At 36.5% G+C, this 18830-nt stretch overlaps 1 protein-coding gene across 1 annotated transcript in view; it reads right to left on the bottom strand.

The window, feature by feature from the left end:
- PAWR (pro-apoptotic WT1 regulator) overlaps nt 1–18830 on the bottom strand; it is a 149300-nt gene that overhangs the window by 21812 nt on the left and 108658 nt on the right. Inside the window, exon 3 of the mRNA XM_064283788.1 lies at nt 1860–1894. Within this exon, the coding sequence (XP_064139858.1) occupies nt 1860–1894 (35 nt within the window). The remainder of the gene's footprint in view (nt 1–1859; nt 1895–18830) is intronic.

The raw sequence follows: 18830 nt of genomic DNA, 5'->3' as shown, positions 1-18830 counted from the left end.
AATTACAGGACATAAATCTGAAAAGTACTTGTATTAAAATTCTATTATTTAATTAGAATTAAATATATTCGACTGATATATCAAACCTGACAAGTTATCCAAGTTTACCTTTATTCCCTAAACCAAAAGCTGATAACAAAAATTATTTCGGTTTGAGAATGTGACCTGGGATCTGGACAAATCAAAGCTATTTGGAAATTATTTTTGGCCAAAAAAAGCAGATGGGGGAAGGGATCGTTTTCAGCTGAAACTACTGTTGATGAGTAAAAATTACCAAGCAATGTATAAATATAAGCAATTTAAAAGAATCACAGGTTTCATCATAACTAAACTAAAATTACTCAAAAAATGAAAATAAAATCAGTAGCAGCAATGAACATATTGAATTTTTTTCTGTCTACCAGGTATAATTCTAAGTATTTTAAATTTATTAATTGATTTAATTCTCACTTTTTATATGTATCATTTAATCATCCTACCTTCTACTATTAACCCCATCTTTAAGAAAAAAAAATTTTTTTTTTCTTTTTTTTTTTTAAGGTAAGGAAACTAACTCACAGAAACCTGCCTAAGGTCACACAAACTGTTAAGTGGTAGAAACTGTTTCAGACCTACTTATTCAATTGTTGATTACCTACCCCTAATAGATAATATGGCCCGTTGTAAAAAATAAAATATTGATTTTTATTTATATACAACTTAATATTAAAGTGTTATATGCTTTACCGCAAAGGAATATAATGACAAAAATAATTCAAACTTTAATAATTAGATAAAAAGACAAAGGTTTTATATGTACAACTAGGCAGGCAACCTAGGACAGTTACAAAGTATGTAGCCTTAGTGGGACTGAAGGTGGGCTGAAGTCAGGCTGTCTGAGTTCAAATACAGACTCTACTGCTAACTAGCTCTGTAGCCCCAGGGAAATTACTCTACCTCTTTAACCTCTTTTCCTTCATCCATAAAATGAAGTAAACATTATACCTATTTTATAATATAACAGAGAACTGAATGAGATCTCTGCATGAGGCACCTTAGACATTATAAACACTCAGTAAGACTTCCTATTATTCTATGATTGTTAATACAAGTATTATACATGTTTATACATGCTTCTGCTACCATCCTGGCCTCAGCAGAGAGGAGAAAGCTAAGGCACTTCCACTGAACAACTTTTCATACCTAATTTTTTCTGCCTACACATGTGCACAAATAGCCACAGTTTCTCTGGTAGAGGTGCTACTCAGTGTACAGGTGGTAAACTTTTATTTTCAATGTTTAAATACATGAGGGAAAGAGATTCTAAGTTTTCATTTTGCTAACCTCATCAGGCACATGCAAATTTATGGCGCTGGCAATTTTCAAAGACTACAGAGTAAGCCACGGTCAAACACACATTACATGCCTGCTTACAATTTAATTTTTTTTAAGAGCACATTATTGAGGTGTCTTCCCTTTCAGTTCAGTAATGAGATCACTCCTGAGGTTCACCCTTCAGCCAAAGACTGAACAGGCCATGGAACAACACAAGACTAAAGGGGCGCACCAGCCCTGGGGCAGAGACTGGAAGGCAGGTGGGAACAGGAAAGCTTGTAATTGGGAACCCAGAGTTCAGAAGGGAGCGTGATGACATGTTGTGGGGTTGTTAACCAATGTCACTGAACAATGTCTGTACTAACTGCTTCTGTTTGTTCTGTAAACCTTCATCTAAAGCACAATTAAAAAATATATATATATATATTAAGGTGTCTTACCTTTTAAAAGTTGCTGGAAACAGTTCTAGTTAGTTAAGCCATGGCCAGAGAGACATTACACTAATGACTACAACACACTGTAAGTCATAACTTAAGGATTCTTACCTTTTGTATCTGCTTGTAACTGTTCTAGATGGCTCCTGTAAAGTGAAAATAGTAACATCAGTTTGAGCGTGTGTGCAAGCACACAAATTACTGATCATATAAAAACAGTTGATAGAGGATTATCTAATTTTGAAAGTAAGCAGTTTGAGGCAATTACCATTACTTTTTTAAAAAATTCATACTGCTGGTCAAACAAAACAAGCAAGATTCTCCATCTGATTTTTCAGCCAACATCAATCACTTAAAAAATTTTTTTTGAATATGGAAGTATTTTTAAAGTTCAGAAAAATGAACAAGTGAAGTATCTTTAATGAACCAGCTAGCTCAAATCCTTTTGGGCAGTCAGTGGACAAAACCTCCCCCCAAAACATTAAAATCTTTATACATTCCATGTCCAATCTTTTTCATGTTCTCATTTTTATTTGGTGGAAAAAAAAAAAGAAGGTAGAATTTATTATATAATATGGTGACTGACTGATGCTCATTTTTAAAGACTATATATAGCTAAAAATGAAAAGTGAGAAAATAATTTTTATTGTGCTCATTCTAAGCTACAGGGAAAAAAAAGCGTTGCTGAAAATTAACATTAACCTATTAACATGAACCATTCGGATGGAAATTCCTCTGTTCAATCTTTTGACAGTCCAGGTTCCCCAAATATTTTTGGAGTTTCATTTTAATAAAACAGATCAAAATTAAATTAGGAGTCTAAAAATAATTCTTTTTATTCCAATTAATCATTAAAAGTCTCCAAGGGAGGCATTACAGTTAGAGAATTTCTGATCTGGTTAAAATCAAACAATAAAGTCCCTTTATAAAACGACCAGGTTCACAGTAAAGCAGTAAACACTGACTCTATACAGAGCACTATAAAAAAGAAAAGACAAAAAGTCAGGGAGCGCTGATTCCCGCTCATGGTGATCCCCCAACTGTAAGAGTAGAACTGTGCTCCAAAGGGTCTTCAACGGCTGATTTTCCAGAAGACAATCATCAGGCCTTCCTTCCAAGGCACTTCTGGGACGGACTTGAACCTCCAACCTTTTGGTTGGCAGCCAAGTGCATTAGTGATACGGTGCAGTAAAAGGTATATAAATGTGAGGAAACAATCTAGCAAACCAAATGGTTAAAAGAAGGAATTGGATCCAAGTTCTAACTGCTAAGCAACTCAGTAGCTGTGAGACTGTGAATAAGTTATTCAACCTCTATCAGCCTTGGTTTCCATATCTCTCAAGTAGGACCCAAATAGTCAAAGCAATCTTGAAAAAGAAGAACAAAGTAGGAGAACTCATACTTCCCAATTTCAAAACATACTATAAAGCAATCTGTAAGTAAAGCAATTTGGTACTGATATAATCGGTCTATAGGTCCTAAATGGTCTAAATAGACACACAGACCAATTAAACAGAACTGGGAGTTCAGAAATAAATCCACATATCTATGGCCAATTGATTTTCAACAAGGATGCCAAGTCCATCCAACAGGGAAAGAATAGCCTCTTTAAGAAACTGTGCTGTGACAGCTGGATCTTTACATGAAAAAGAATGAAGCTGGACCCATATCCTACCAGACCAAAAACCAAACCCACTGCCATCGAGTCGATTTCGACTCATAGTGACCCTGTAGAACTGCCCCATAGAGTTTCCAAGGAGCGCCTGGCGGATTTAAACTGCTGACCGCTTGATTAGCAGCTGTAGCACTTCACCACTACAGCATATACTAAAATTAACTGAAAGTGGATCAAATAACGAAATGGACGAACTAAAATAGTAAAACTCTTGAATAAAACATATGAGTAATGCTTTGACATTTACTTTTCAGCAATGGATTCTTAGATATGACACCAAAAGCATTAACTACAAAAGATAAAATAGATAAACTAGATGTCATCAAAATTTTAAAACTTTTTGCATCAATGAACTTTATCAACAAAGTGAAGAAACAACCTACAGAATGGGAGAAAATATTTGGTAACCATATTTCTGATAGGGCTTTAATATCCAGAATATAAAAAGACCTACAACTCAACAACAAAAAAGACAGCCCATGGGGCAAGGAGTAGAAGGCAGAAGAGGACAGGAAACCTGGTAATAGGGAACCTAAGGATGAGAGAGGTGAGTGTTGACATGTCGTGGGGTGGTTACCAATGTTATAAAATGATATGTGGGAGGCAGGACCAAGTCGATGCAGTAGTCAGATGATTCCGGCGAGCCCTCTTATAACAAAGACCAAAAACGAGTGAAACGATTATATATATTACAAGCTAGGAGCCCTGAACATCAAAGGCAAAGTTAGAAAACCAACTGAGCAGCAGGAGAAGGGAGAAGTGGTGAGGAGTTGCCAGACCTCAATCGCTGGGAACCCTCAGGCACCATTTACTGTAGTGACTGCAGCAGGGCTGGTGGTTGCGTTCCGGACACGGTTTATCAGGGAGAGACAGCTGCACAGCCTACTCATACCTCCAGAGCCAAAGGAGAATGGCATTCTCAGCAAAAGCTAAGTACTTCCGTTTATTTTACCACGCTCCAAGCCCTCAAGCCAGCTTCAGCAGCTGTCGATTTCCCTGGGCCTAACATAGGTCCTGCTGTGCACACTAAGCCATTTTCCTGGTCATGGAGAAGGAATAATTCACAATTTGGGGAAAGGATAATCTTCCAGCTCCACTAAACTGGAAAGCTGAGGACAGAGGCGGCTCCTGTCCAGGCACAAATGGTCTGCAGACTTTGAATAAATTTCACCCCTGCATAGACCTGTGTGGGCAGCATTTCAGGAGAATAGGCCCTTGTTTGCAGACCCCAACTATTTCAGCCTGAGGTAAGTGGTGGGTGTTTGATGTTTGACACAGTTTTGCCTATTAAACAGGGTCCTCACCTACCCACATCAGGGGCCTAAGGACTGGTGGATCCACTCATGTCACCTAGCCACCCATGACAGGGGTCCAAGGATAAGTGGTACTTCCTAGTCCTTACAACCAAAAACACTGGGTGCCAGAGTCTGTCTGCAGCACCACCCACCAGTGTGCTCTAGTGGGCAGGGACGTGCTTTCCTTACAGACACTTGGGGGATGGTTGTCAGCTCCCTGCCTTGTTAAGAGTGTGACCCCCTGCTGCAACCAGACACCTACACCAATCACCCCTGCCCCTCTAAATACCAGAGCAGGTACCACACACCTGATGACCAACCACCTGCACAACTGAGCTGAATCCATACAAGGTAAGTGAAATGGACTCCTAGGCTCATACACCCGGTAACAACTCTAGCCATCTGGTGAAAGAACATTAGAGCTTCAAAGGTGAAAACAGGCTAGCTCACTCGGGCAACCTATCTGGGCATTTCAAAACAAAAAAAATAATAAATTAGCTAGGATACACTAATCAGACATAACATAAACTAATACAATAACTTATAGATGGCTCGCAGACAACAATCAACATCAAATTACATAACAAAACAGATCGTGATCGCTTCAAAAAGCTATCAAAACAAAGGATCAAGCAATCTTCCAGATGAAGGGGTATTCCTGGAATTACCAGATACAGAATACAAAAGATTAATATACAGAGTTCTTCAAGACAGCAGGAACAAGATCAGGCAAAACGGGGAACAAGTCAAGGAACACACAGACAAAACAGATGAAGAAATTAAAAGTTATTCAAGAACATAATGAAAAATTTAATAAGCTGCAAGAATCCATAGAGACAGCAATCAGAAATTCAGAAGATTCAGAATACAATTACAGAATTAGCTCAACAGAAAGAGGAGCAGAACTGATCAAGTGGAAAGCAGAATTAGTGAGACTGAAAACAAAACACTTGGCACTAATTTGAAGAAAAATCAGATAAGGGAATTTTAAAAAATGAAGAAACCGTAAGAATTACGTGGGACTCTATCAAAAAAAAAAAAAACTATTAGTGATTGCAGTACCAGAACACAGATGGATAACAGAAAATTCTTGAAGATGTGTTGGCAGAAAACTTCCCTGATATCGTGAAAATGAGAAGATATCTATCCAAAATACTCATCAAACTCCACATAAGGTAGATCTCAAAAGAAAGTCACCAAGGCATGTTATAATCAAACCTGCGAAAACCAAAAATAAACAGAATTTTAAGAGTGGCTAGAGATAAACTAAAGTCACCTAGAAAGTACAGCCAGTAAGAATAAGCTTGGACTACTCGGTAGAAACCATGCAGGCAAGAAAGCGATGGGATGACTTATATAAAACATTGACGGAAAAAAATTGCCAGCCAAGAATCATATATCCAGCAAAACTGTCTCTCAAATATGAAGGTAAAATCAGGACATTTCCAGATATACAAAAGTTTAAAAACCAAACCAAAACTACAAGAAATACTAATGGGAGTTCTCTGGCTAGAAAATCAGTAATATCAGCTATCAACCCAAGACTAGAACACAGGACAGAGTAACCCAGATAGGGAAATCACAAAAATAAATCAAGATTAAAAAAAAAAAGCTCGAAACAGGGAAACAGCAATGTCATCATGTAAAAGAAGACAACATTAAAACAATAAAGAGAGACAAAGAAATGTAGTCACAGATCTTTCAAAAGGCGAGGAAGTTAAGGCGATATAAAGAAACAAAAATTAGGTTTCAACTTAGAAAAACAGGGGTAAAAATTAAGGTAACCACACAAAGGAGAATAACAATCCTACTCATCGAAATAAAATACAAGAAAAAATACTCAGCAAAAACAAAATCAACAACAACAAATAAGAGGAAAACACAATATATAAACCACTCAGCACAAAAAATTAAGTGGGAAAAAGAAACTGTCAGGAACACACAAAAAAAGACATCAAAATGACCGCACTGAACTTACACCTATTCATAATTACACTGAACATAAATGGACTAAATGCACCAACAAAGAGATGGACAGCAGCAGAATGGATTAAAAAAAAACATGATCTGTCTATATGCTGCCTATAAAAGGCACATCTTACACTTAGAGACACAAACTAAAACTTAAAGGAAGAAAAAAAACATATCAAATGACAATCAAAAAAGAGCAGGAATGGCAATATTAATTTCTGGCAAAATAGACTTTAAAGTTCAATCCAGGACAAAGAAGGACACTATATAATGATTAAAGGGACAATATACCAGGAGGATATAAATATTAAATATTTATGTACCCAATGACAGGGCTTCAAGATACATAAAACAAACTAACGGCACTGAAAAGTGAGATAGACGGCTCCACAATAATAGTAGGAGACTTCAATACATGATATTTGGTGAAGGACAGAACATCCAGAAGTAGCTCAGTAAAGACACAGACCTAAATACCACAATCAACCAACTTGACCTCACAGACATATACAAAACACTCCAACCAAAAGCAGCAAAGTATACATTCTTCTCCAGCACACATGAAACATTCTCTAGAATAGACCACGTATTAGGTCATAGAGCAAGCGTCAACAAAATCCAAAACACTGAAATATTACAAAGCATCTTTTCTGACCATAAGGCCATAAAAGTAGAAATCAGTAACAGAAAAAGCAGGGGAAAGAGATCAAACACTTGGAAACTCAACAATACCCTGCTCAAAAAAGACTGGGTTGTAGAAGACATTAAGGATGGAATAAAGAAATTCATAGAATCCAGTAAGAATGAAAACACTTCCTATCAGAACCTTTGGGACACAGCGAAAGCAGTGCTCAGAGGTCAATTTATATCAATAAATGGACACACACAAAAAGAAGAACGGGTCAAAATCAATAAATTATCCCTCCAACTTCAACAAATAGAAAGAGAGCAACAAAAGAAATCCACAGGCACCAGAAGAAAGCAAATAATAAAAATTAGAGCAGAATTAAATGAAATAGGGAACAGAAAAACAATTGACAAAAGCTGCTTCTTTGAAAAAATTAACAAAATTGATAAACCATTGGCCAAACTGACAAAGGAAAAATGGGAGAGGAAGCAAATAACCTGAATAAGAAATGAAATGTGTGATATCATAAATTAAAAGAATCATAACAGATTACTATGAAAAATTATACTCTAACAAGTTTGAAAGAAAATTTTAGAAGAAATGGATGAATTCCTAGAAACACTACCTACCTAAACTAACACAGAGATAGAACAACTAAATAAACTGATAACAAAAGAAGAGATTGAAAACGTAACCAAAAAACTCCCAATAAAAAAAAGCCCTGGCCCGGACAGCTTCCCTGCAGAGTTCTATCAAACTTTCAGAGAAGAGTTAACACCACTACTACTAAAGGTATTTCAGAGCATAGAAAAGGACAGAATACCCCCAATTTCCACTCAATGAAGCCAGCATATCCCTGATACCAAAACCAAGTTAAGACATTACAAAAAAAAAAAAGAAAGAAAGAAAATTACAGACCTATATCCCTCATGAACTTCGATGCAAAAATCCTCAACAAAATTCTAGCCAATAGAATTCAAAAACATATCAAAAAAATAATTCACCATGACCAAGTGGGATTCATACCAGGTATGCAGGGAAGGTTCAATATTAGAAAAACAATTAATGTAATCCCCATCTTTCTTTTACCATCATAAAAATAAAACAAAAGACATGAACCACATAATCTTATCAACTGATGCAGAAAAGGCATTTGACAAAGTCCAACACCCATTCATGATAAAAACTCTCAGAAAAATAGGAATAGAAGGAAAATTCCTCAACATAATAAAGGCCATTTATACAAAGCCAATAGCCAACATCATCCTAAAAGGAGAGGGTCTGAAAGCATTCCTCTTGAGAACAGGAATCAGACAAGGATGTCCTTTATCACCACTCTTATTCAACACTGTGCTGGAGGTCCTAGCCAGAGCAATTAGGCTAGATAAAGAAATAAAGGGCATCCAGATTGGTAGGGAAGAAGTAAAGTATCTCTATTTGCAGATGACATGATCTTATACACAAAAACACCTAAAAAATTCTCAAGAAAACTACTGAAACAAATAGAAGAGTTCAGCAGAGTGTCAGGATACAAGACAAAAATTAGTTGGATTCCTCTACATTAACAAAAAGAACATCGAAGAGGAAATCACGAAATCAATACCATTTACAGTAGCCTCCAAGAAGATAAAATACTTTGGAATAATCTTACCATAGACATAAAAGACCTATACAAAGAAAACTACAAGGCACTACTGCAAGAAACCAAAAGAGACTTACATAAGTGGAAAAACATATCTTGGCTCATGGATAGGAAGACTCAACATTGTAAAAATGTCTATTCTACCAAAAGTGATCTAGATACAATGCAATCCCAATCCAAATTCCAAGGATATTTTTTAACGAGATGGAGAAACAAATCACCAATTTCATATGGAAATGGAAAAGGCTCCGGATACGTAGAGCATTACTGAAAAAGAACAAAGTGGGAGGCCTCACCCTACCTGATTTTAGAACATACTATACCACCACAGAAATCAAAACAGCCTGATATGGGTACAACAACAGATACACAGATCAACGGAACATAATTGAGAATCGAGACATAAATCCATCCACATATCAGCAGCTGATATTTGACAAACGCCCAAAGTCAGTTAAATGGGGAAAAGACAGTCTCTTTAACAAATGGTGCTGGCATAACTATATATATGCACCTGTGAAAAAATGAAACAAGACCCATACTGCACACCATTCACACAAACTAACTCAAAATGGATCAAAGATCTAAATATAAAATCTAAAATGATAAAGATCATGGAAGAAAAAATAGGGACAACGCTAGGAGCAATAATACATGGCATAAACAGTATACAAAACATTGCTAACAATGCACAAACACCAGAAGAGAATCTAGATAACTGGGAGCTCCTAAAAATGAAACACCTATGCTCATCCAAAGACTTCAACAAAAGTGTAAAAAGATTACCTACAGAGTGGGAAAAAGTTTTTAGCTATGACAAGAGTCTGATCTCTAAAATCTACATAATACTGCAAAAACTCAACAACAAAAAGACAAATAACCCAATTAAAAACTGGGCAAAGGATATTGAACAGGCACTTCACCAAAGAAGACATTCAGGTAGCTAACAGATACATGAGGAAATGCTCATGATCATTAGCTATTACAGAAATGCAAATCAAAACTACAATGAGACTCTACCTCACTCCAACAAGGCTAGCAGTAATCCAAAAAATACAGAATAATCAATGTTGGAGAGGTTGTACAGAAACTGAACACTTACACACTGCTGGTGGGAATGTAAAATGGTACAACCACTTTGGAAATCGATTTGGCGCTTCCTTAAAAACTAGAAATAGAACTACCATGTGATCCAGCAATCCCACTCCTTGGAATATATCCTAGAGAAATAAGTGCCTTTACACAAACATAGATATATGCAAGCCCATGTTCACTGCAGCACCGTTTACAACACCAAAAAGATGGAAGCAACCAAGGTGCCCATCGACAGATGAATGGATAAATAAATTATGGTATATTCACACAATGGAATACTATGCATCATTAAAGAACAGTGATGAATCCATTTAACATTTCACAACGTGGAGGAATCTGGAAGGCATTATGCTGAATGAAATTAGTCCGTTGCAAAAGGACAAATATTGTATGAGACCACTATCATAAGAACTCAAAAATCAGTTTAAACAGAGAAGAAAATATTCTTTGATGGTTATGAGAGTGGGGAAGGAGGGAGGGAGAAGGAGATTCACTAATTAGATAGTAGACAAGAACTATTTTAGGTGAAGGGAAAGACAATATACAACATACAATACAGGAGAGGTCAGCACAACTGGACTAAACCAAAAGCAAAGAAGTTTCCTGAATAAACCAAATGCTTTGAAGGTCAGTGTAGCAGGGCTAGGGGTTTGGGGACCATGGTTTCAGGGGACATTTAGGTCAACTGGCATAATAAAATCTATTAAGAGTCTACATCCCACTTTGGAGAGTGGTCTCTGGGGTCTTAAATGCTAGTAAACAGCCATCAATTGGTCTCAACCCACCTGGAGCAAAGGAGAATGAAGAACACCAAAGACACAAGGTAATTATAAGCCCAAGAGATACAAAGGGCTACATTAATCAGAGGCTACATCAGCCTGAGACCAGAAGAACTAGATGGTGCCCAGCTACAACCAATGAGTGCCCTAACAGGGAACAAACACAACAGGGAATCCCTGAAGAAGCAGTGCAGTGGGATGCAGATCTCAAATTCTCGTAAAAAGACCAGACTTAATGGTCTGACTGAGACTAGAAGGCCCCCAGAGGTCATGGTCCCCAGGTCTTCTGTTAGCCCAAGAAAGGAACCGTTCCCAAAGCCAACTCTTCACAGGGATTGGATTGGAGTATAAGACAGAAAACAATGCTAGTGAGGAGTGAGCTTCTTGGCTCAAGTAGACACACGAGACTATGTGGGCAGTTCCTGTCTGGCGGTGAGATCAGAAGGCACAGGGGGACAGAATCTGGCTGAATGAACATGTAAATTCAGGGTAGAGAGAAGGAGGGTGCTGTCTCATTAGGGTAAGAGTAACTAGGAGTATACAGGAAGGTATACATAAACCGTTTTTTTATGAGAGACTGGTTTGATCTGTAAACTTTCACTTAAAGCACAATAAAAATTAAAAAAGAAAAAAACCATGTGTAGTAACTGTTCAACGAGAAACAAGTTTGTTCTGTAAACCTTCATCTAATGTATAAGAAAAAAAAAAGACAACCCAATCAAAAAACGAGCAAATGACTTGAATAGCTATTTAACAAAGAAGATACATAAATGGCCAGTAAGCACATGAAAATATGTTCAATGTCATTGGTCATAAGAGAAATGTCAATCAAAACCACAATGAGATACCACCTCACCCCCAACAGGATGGCTATTATCAGAAAAATAGAAAAGAACAAGAGCTGGCTAGGATGTGGAGAAAATGGAACCCCATTGACTGCTGGTAGGATTGTAAAATGGTGCAGCTACTGTGAAAAACAGTATGGTGGTTCCTCAAAAAGTTAAATATAGAATCACCATCTGACCCAGCAATTCCACTCCCAGATATATACCCAAAAAACCTGAAAACAGGGACTCAAACAAATACTTGTACACCAATGCTAAATGCAGCATTATTCATAAAACAGGAATAACAACAACTCCTATTTTACAGGGTTGTTGTGGGGATTAAATGACATTAAGTGAGTAAAACAATTACTAAAACACCTTCACAATCAGCTTACAATCTAAATTTGATAAGTAATAATTGTCTTGATTCCAAATCAATAAGTTCCCATTATAATGACAACAGCCTAAGTCAATTACTGAAATAAAACCTGCTCTTAATTTTTTAAAGTCTGCCTTATATTCTAAGTAAAATATAAGCTTTTACTCCAACGAGTATGTATTATACATATACTGACAACTTACAGAAACAACTTTCTTAATAACTTACAGATATAGAAAAATCATCACTTGGAAAGTAACCAGTTGCACAAAGTAACCAGGTGACAGGATCCTATAGCGTCCTTGTGTATGGGCTTGACCCATGCACAGGGTTACCTCTGAGGAAATAACGCTTTGACAGTTGGTTCAAAGACATTTTAACGTTCTCTAGACATCAGCTGTACTTATAGCAGCGACAGCAACAAAACCCTAGCAAAAACTTTAAAGAGTTTCTTAGCTGCCTGTCATTAGTGTGGTATCCATCCCCTAAAGATGAAGCAGTTAAATCTTTAAAGTTTTAATGGCTTCTCTGAAGCTATGCTATTCCAGCTTGGGGAAAGTTTGGGGCCCAGTGGGCAACAGTTTGTGCAGTGGGTCACTGAAAGCAAAAATAATGAGAAAGAGAGGAAAGAAGTAATTTTCCCTGAGTAAATCTGATTTCTAGGTCCAACAGAATCCACAGCCTTAACAGTAAAAAGAATAACTTATCTTAGGCAAAAGATAGCATAGCCTGAGATCTATTTTAGCAGTCCTCCCAAAACCTAATGATTTTTTATACGTTTTACATGAAAAATTACTCTCTAGTCTCTGTTACATTCCCCATAGAATCAGAAGCAATAAAGTAATATGAGGGCTCTAGAGTCAGTCTACCTGGATCCAAAACACAACTCTACTACTTAATATTATGTGACTTTAGGCAACTTATTGGGCCTAGGTTTTCTTACATGTAACGTGGAGAAAATATCGCTCCTACCTCATAAAGATGTTGTAAGCAATTAACTGAGATAAAAGCACTTAGCATAATATCTAACATGCAGGAAAGGCTCATTATCATATTATTGAAGAAAATGCAATAAAAAGACCAAGCACGCCATGCCTGCTCAATTCTACCTAGTTTGGAAATAATATGGTTCACAAAAAATCCTTAGGTTTTCTAGTAAGACCCAAAGAGTCCATTTTCCTATAAATGGCTGTTGAAACTTAAACACTAGTTTTAAATGTACTCTAGGATAAACTGTAAGAATGAAGACAATTTTTATAAAAAGAATTCTTTTGTAATGCTTTTCAACAACTCCGTGAAAGCAGTCGACATGTAAATTTATGACTTCTCTTTAGTGTCAAAAAGAGAAGAATCGGTCATTCAAACAACACTATAGCATTAATGAAAAAGAGAAGGAATGAAGCTGGTAACTTGCTATTAGTTGAGTAGGTAGCACAGAATGAGTTCATCCTACAACAATTATGCAAAACCAACATCAAATCACCAACCAAGTTCCTCCTAGGATTTTCAAATGTTAAAAGTTCAGGAAAAAAAAGTAGATTCCATAAATCACAGGGCAAATGCCTAGTTAATCGTTTGAATGATCCTGCCCCTGAACCAGGGGTTATCTTTTCCTACCTTAGCACAATGTTCAAACTGTTAAACTGAGCTTAAACCTCAGATATAAGTAACCAAACTGATGCATGGCAAAACACAGAAATATTAACTGAATTAAAAGCTTTCAGATATATAAAAAGTTGGATTTAGGAATATGTTACTTTGTATACCAAACGTGTGAAACAGATAAAACAGATCCCCTATTTATTAAAATATGATATATTTGGTGAATGACAAGAATATACTTTATAAAATCTACTTTTTAAATTATTTTTGAAAGCACAATAGACCAAAGGGTTTAATCCCTGGTATTTATTTAGATAAACTAGAAAGAAATATTAAGATTATGCTTATTCATTCAAAGTAAAAAAGTACATCTTATTAAACACCAAACCAAAAACCAAACCCACTGCCAGCAAGCCTCTTCCAGATGACAACAATTTCATATGGAACTTTTCTCCCCAGAGTTTCACAAACAGTATTTTGACTAAAGATTTTCATTTGTAAAATACCCTAATCTTATATGAATTGAAACTAAGGCCTATACATTAAATGGAAACCCTGGTATGAACAACCTGGCTACAAAGAGTATTTCTGAGGCTTGAAGTAATAAGCATATTCCATAATGAAATTTCCTAACATGGGTAAAACTTTTACTAATACGCATTTAGAGAAGAATTTAAAGAAATATGAAATGGAGGGAGTTTTTTAGCAACACTAAACTATAGTGGTACTATACTGATTTTAAACTTCGACCCAACTATAATTAACTGAAAGTATCAGACAAGTTTCCAGTTAAGCATATTAATAAGACATATAATATCAGTTTTCTACATTTCTTGTTTTTAAAAATGACTAAATAAATAACTAGTCACTTAAAACACATCCCAGTAAGTTTTACATAGTGTTTTCTATACAGCTAGATTGGTACAACTGATATCATTAGAATTCTGACATTATCAAACCAAATCACTCTATCTTCATGTCCAAGGTGTGTAAACAGTTAGAATTTAAGCTATTTCTTAGTTCTTTATAACTGATATTTTAATAGTTAAGATTCTGAAGTAGACAAACAACACTTAAGCTTTTTCTTTATTGATACATTTGAATATGGATTTTTTATTAGAGATTATACATTTTGTAACTAAATGTTACTTCACTGTGATTCTAATAACTGAGTTACATACCTTAATGATGAATATTCCCTAAATTTATAAATTATATTGTATTAGTATTATCAGAGATTGGAGGGGTATCTGGCTTCTCTCGTGTATTTAAAACTGACAATTATAGGTGGAGTTTAAGGTGATCTCTATGCCCTTGCCAAAGGTGAGATTAGGTATGTCTTGAGTTTTTGTTTTTTTTTTTTTTTGAGTTAGAAATGTTAGGACTGTGACTTATATGGTGCAGTGAAAGAGTCTCTGATAATTTTCAGGAGGAAATGCATCATGTCCCTAAAGTTAGAATAAAATTTTATACACATATAAATTCCAACTTAGACTGGTTCACTAGAAGCCTCTATAGTCCTGTGGTCACAAGGGTTTCCAAGCAATTGGTGATAACCTAATAATTACTGTAACTGTTAAAGTTGACAACTGCATTCTAAATGTAGAAAAATCAAGACATACCAGTATCACTGAAACTGCTTAGTGCTAAGACTGATACTGGTCTTAAAACTTTAAAAGATTATATAATTAGGTCTTCCAAAGCCCCAAAGTCTGTTATACAACTGATTTCAAATATACTTTTCCCGAAATAATCTTCCTTGCATTGGGATGGTTTATATTACTAAAGGGAGGAGGAGAGACCTATGTAGAACTGAAAAATGTTGGCAAACCACAAACTGTTTTGTGTAAGTTTAAATAAACCATTCTGCTTCATTCAAGCTTAGAATGCACAATAAGGAAATCCCATGAACATTTTCTTTACAGGTGCAGTGGCAGATCAGAACTTGTAAAGTATAAACAAATACAAAAGCATATGTGAAATAAGATCAGACAAATATAACCTCTGTAGAACACAGCAAAATAATACTGAAGTTACTCGAATAAACTATGAGTCAGAATCAACTCAACACCAACTGCCTTGTTTTTTTTTCTCCCCTTTGGTACATGGAATGGGACTGAGAATGGTGATACCCCAATAACAATAAACATACCTAGGACCCAGATCTTAGTTTCAAAATATTATTTTCCAGTAAAAGGAACCAGGGCTTCTTAGAGAAATGGCTGGATGATTCTAAGGTTGGGGCAGGAAAGATATGAGGTAATGATATGTCAGAAAACAAAGAATTGCTTGTCTAAAAATGATGGGAGACGAGTCAAAAGAACAAAAAAAATTTTTTTTTTCCTTTTGCTGCAAGACTTTAATGTCACTCTTTTTTTAAAATTGTGCTTTAATTAAAAGATTACAGTTCAAGTTAGGTTCTCATACAAAAACATACACACATTGTTATGCGACCCAACGTGCTCTCCCCATAATGTAACAGCATACTTCTTTCCACCCTGTCTTTCCAATGTCCATGCAAGGAGCTCCTGACCCTTTCTGCCTTCTCATCTCACCTCCAGACAGGAGCTACCCATTTAGCCTTATGCATCTAATTGAGATAAGAAGCACACTCTTCACAAGTTTCATTTTCTGTGTTCTAGTCCAGTCTAATCTTTGTCTTAAGAGTTGGCTTCAGGAATGGTTTCAGTATTAGGCTAACAGTGAGTCCGGGAGCCATGTCTTCTGGGGTCCCTCCAGTCTCGGCCAGACCATTCTGTACCCCACTTGTCTCCTGCTCCATCAGGGACTCTCTGTTGAGTTCCCTGTTAGGGCGGTCACTGGTGGTATCCAGGCACCATCTAGCTCTTCTGGTCTTAGGCTGATGGAGTCTCTGGTTATGTGGCCCTTTCTGTCTCTTAGGCTCACATTTTCCTTATGTCTTTGGTGTTCATTTTCCTTTGCTCCACATGGGTTGGGACCAATTATTGCATTTTAGATGGCTGCTTGCAGGCTTTTAAAACCCCTGACGTCAGTCACCAAAAGTGGGATGCAGAACATTTTCTCAATAAACATTACGCCAACTGACCTACATGTCCCCTGAAACCATGGTCCCCGAACCCCTGCCCCTGCTACTCTGTCCCTCAAAGGGTTTGGTTGTATTCAGGAAACTTCTTAGCTTTTGCATTAGTCCAGTTGTGCTGACTTAACCTATATTGTATGTTGTCCTTCCCTTCGCCTAAGATAATTCTTGTCTACTATGCAGTTAGTGAACACTCTTCTCCCTGCCACCCAACAACCATCAAAGAATGTTTTCTTCCGTGTTTAAACCTTTCCTCGAGCTCTTATAATAATTGTCTCATATACTATTTGCCCTTTTGCGAAGAATTTCATTCACCATAATGAATTCTAGATTCATCTACATTATGAGATTTTTTTGGCGATTCACTGTTGTTCTTTATCATTGCATAGTATTCCGTTGTGTGAATATACCATAATTTATCCTTTCACCCACTGATGGGCATGTAGGTTGTTTCCATCTTTTGCCACAGTGAACAGTGCTGCAACAAACATGGGTGTGCATATATCTATTAATGTGATGACTATTATTTCTCTAGGCTATATTCCCAGGAGTGGAATTGCTAGGTCATATGGTAGTTCTATTTCTAGCTTTTGAAGGAAGTGCCAAATCGATTTCCAAAGTGGTTGTACCATTTGACATTTCTACCAGCAGTGTATAAGTGCTTCAGTCTCTTCACAACCTCTCCAACATTTATTATTTTGTGTTTTTTGGATAAATTCTAGCCTTGATGGGGTGAGATGGTATCTCATTGTAGTTTTGATTTGCATTTCTCTAATGGCTAATGATCGTGAGCATTTCCTCATGTATCTGTTAGCTGTCTCAATGTCCTCTTTGGTTCATATCCTTTGCCCACTTTTTAACTGGGTTGTCTTGTTGTTGTTGAGTTTTTGCAGTATGTTGTAGACTTTAGAGATCAGATGCTGATTGGATTTGCTGTAGCCAATCTTTTTTTCCCAGTCTGTAGGTTGTCTTTTTCTTTTGGTGAAGCCTTTGGATAAGCGTGTTTGATTTTTAGGAGCTCCCATTTATCTAGTTTCTTTTCTGGTGTTTGTGCACTGTTAAGTCATGTTTTGTAAACTGTTTATTCCATATGTTAGGACTCCTAATATTGTTTTTTTTTTTTCCCCATGATCTTTATCATTTTAGATTTTATATTTAGGTCTTTGATCCATTTTGAGTTTGTTCTTGTGCATGGTGTCAGGTATGGGTCTTGTTTCTTTTTTTTTTTTTTTTTTTGCAGATGGATAGTTATGCCAGCACCATTTGTTAAAGAGACTGTCTTTTCCCCAACTAATGGACTTTGGGCCTTTGTCAAATATCAGCTGCTCATACATCTGGATTCTCAATTCTGTTCCACTGGTCTATGTATCTATTGTACCAGTAGCAGGCTGTTTTGACTACCGTGGCAGTATAATAGGTTCTAAAATCAGGTAGTGTGAGGCTTCCCACTTTGTTCTTTTTCAGTAACGCTTTACTTATCCACGGCCTCTTCCCTTTTCGTATGAAGTTAGTGATTTGTTTCTCAATCTCGTTAAAAACTGCCCCTGGAATTTGGATCAAGATTGCATTGTATCTGTAGACTGTTTTGAGTAGAATAGGCATTTTCACAATGTTGAGTCTTTGAGTCTTCCTATCCATGAGCAAGGTATGTTTTTCTCCACTTAATGTAGGTCTCTTTCAGTTTCTTGCCGTAGTATCTTGTAGTTTTCTTTGTATCAGTCTTTTATGTCGCTGGTTAGATTTATTCCTAAGTATTTTGTCTTCTTAGGGACTGTTGTAAATGGTTTTGATTTCATGGTTTCCTCTTTGACTTTCTCTTTGCTGATGTAGAGGAATCCAACTGATTTTTGTATGTTTATCTATCCTGATCCTTTGCTAAAATCTTCTATTAGTTCCAGTAGTTTTCTTGTGGATTCTTTGGGGTTTTCTGTGTATAAGATCATATCATCTGTAAACAGAAATACTTTGAATTCTTCCTTGCCAATTTGAATGCCGTTTATTTCTTTCTCTAGCCTAACTGCTCTGGCTAGGGCCTCCAGCACAATATTGAATAAGAGCGGTGATAAAGGGCATTCTTGTCTGGAGCAAGTTCTCAAGTGGAATGCTTTCAGACTCTCTCCATTTACGA

This window comes from Loxodonta africana, chromosome 4 (assembly GCF_030014295.1).
Source record: "Loxodonta africana isolate mLoxAfr1 chromosome 4, mLoxAfr1.hap2, whole genome shotgun sequence".
Lineage (NCBI taxonomy): Eukaryota > Metazoa > Chordata > Mammalia > Proboscidea > Elephantidae > Loxodonta > Loxodonta africana.
This window is presented reverse-complemented; position numbering and strand designations above follow the sequence as displayed.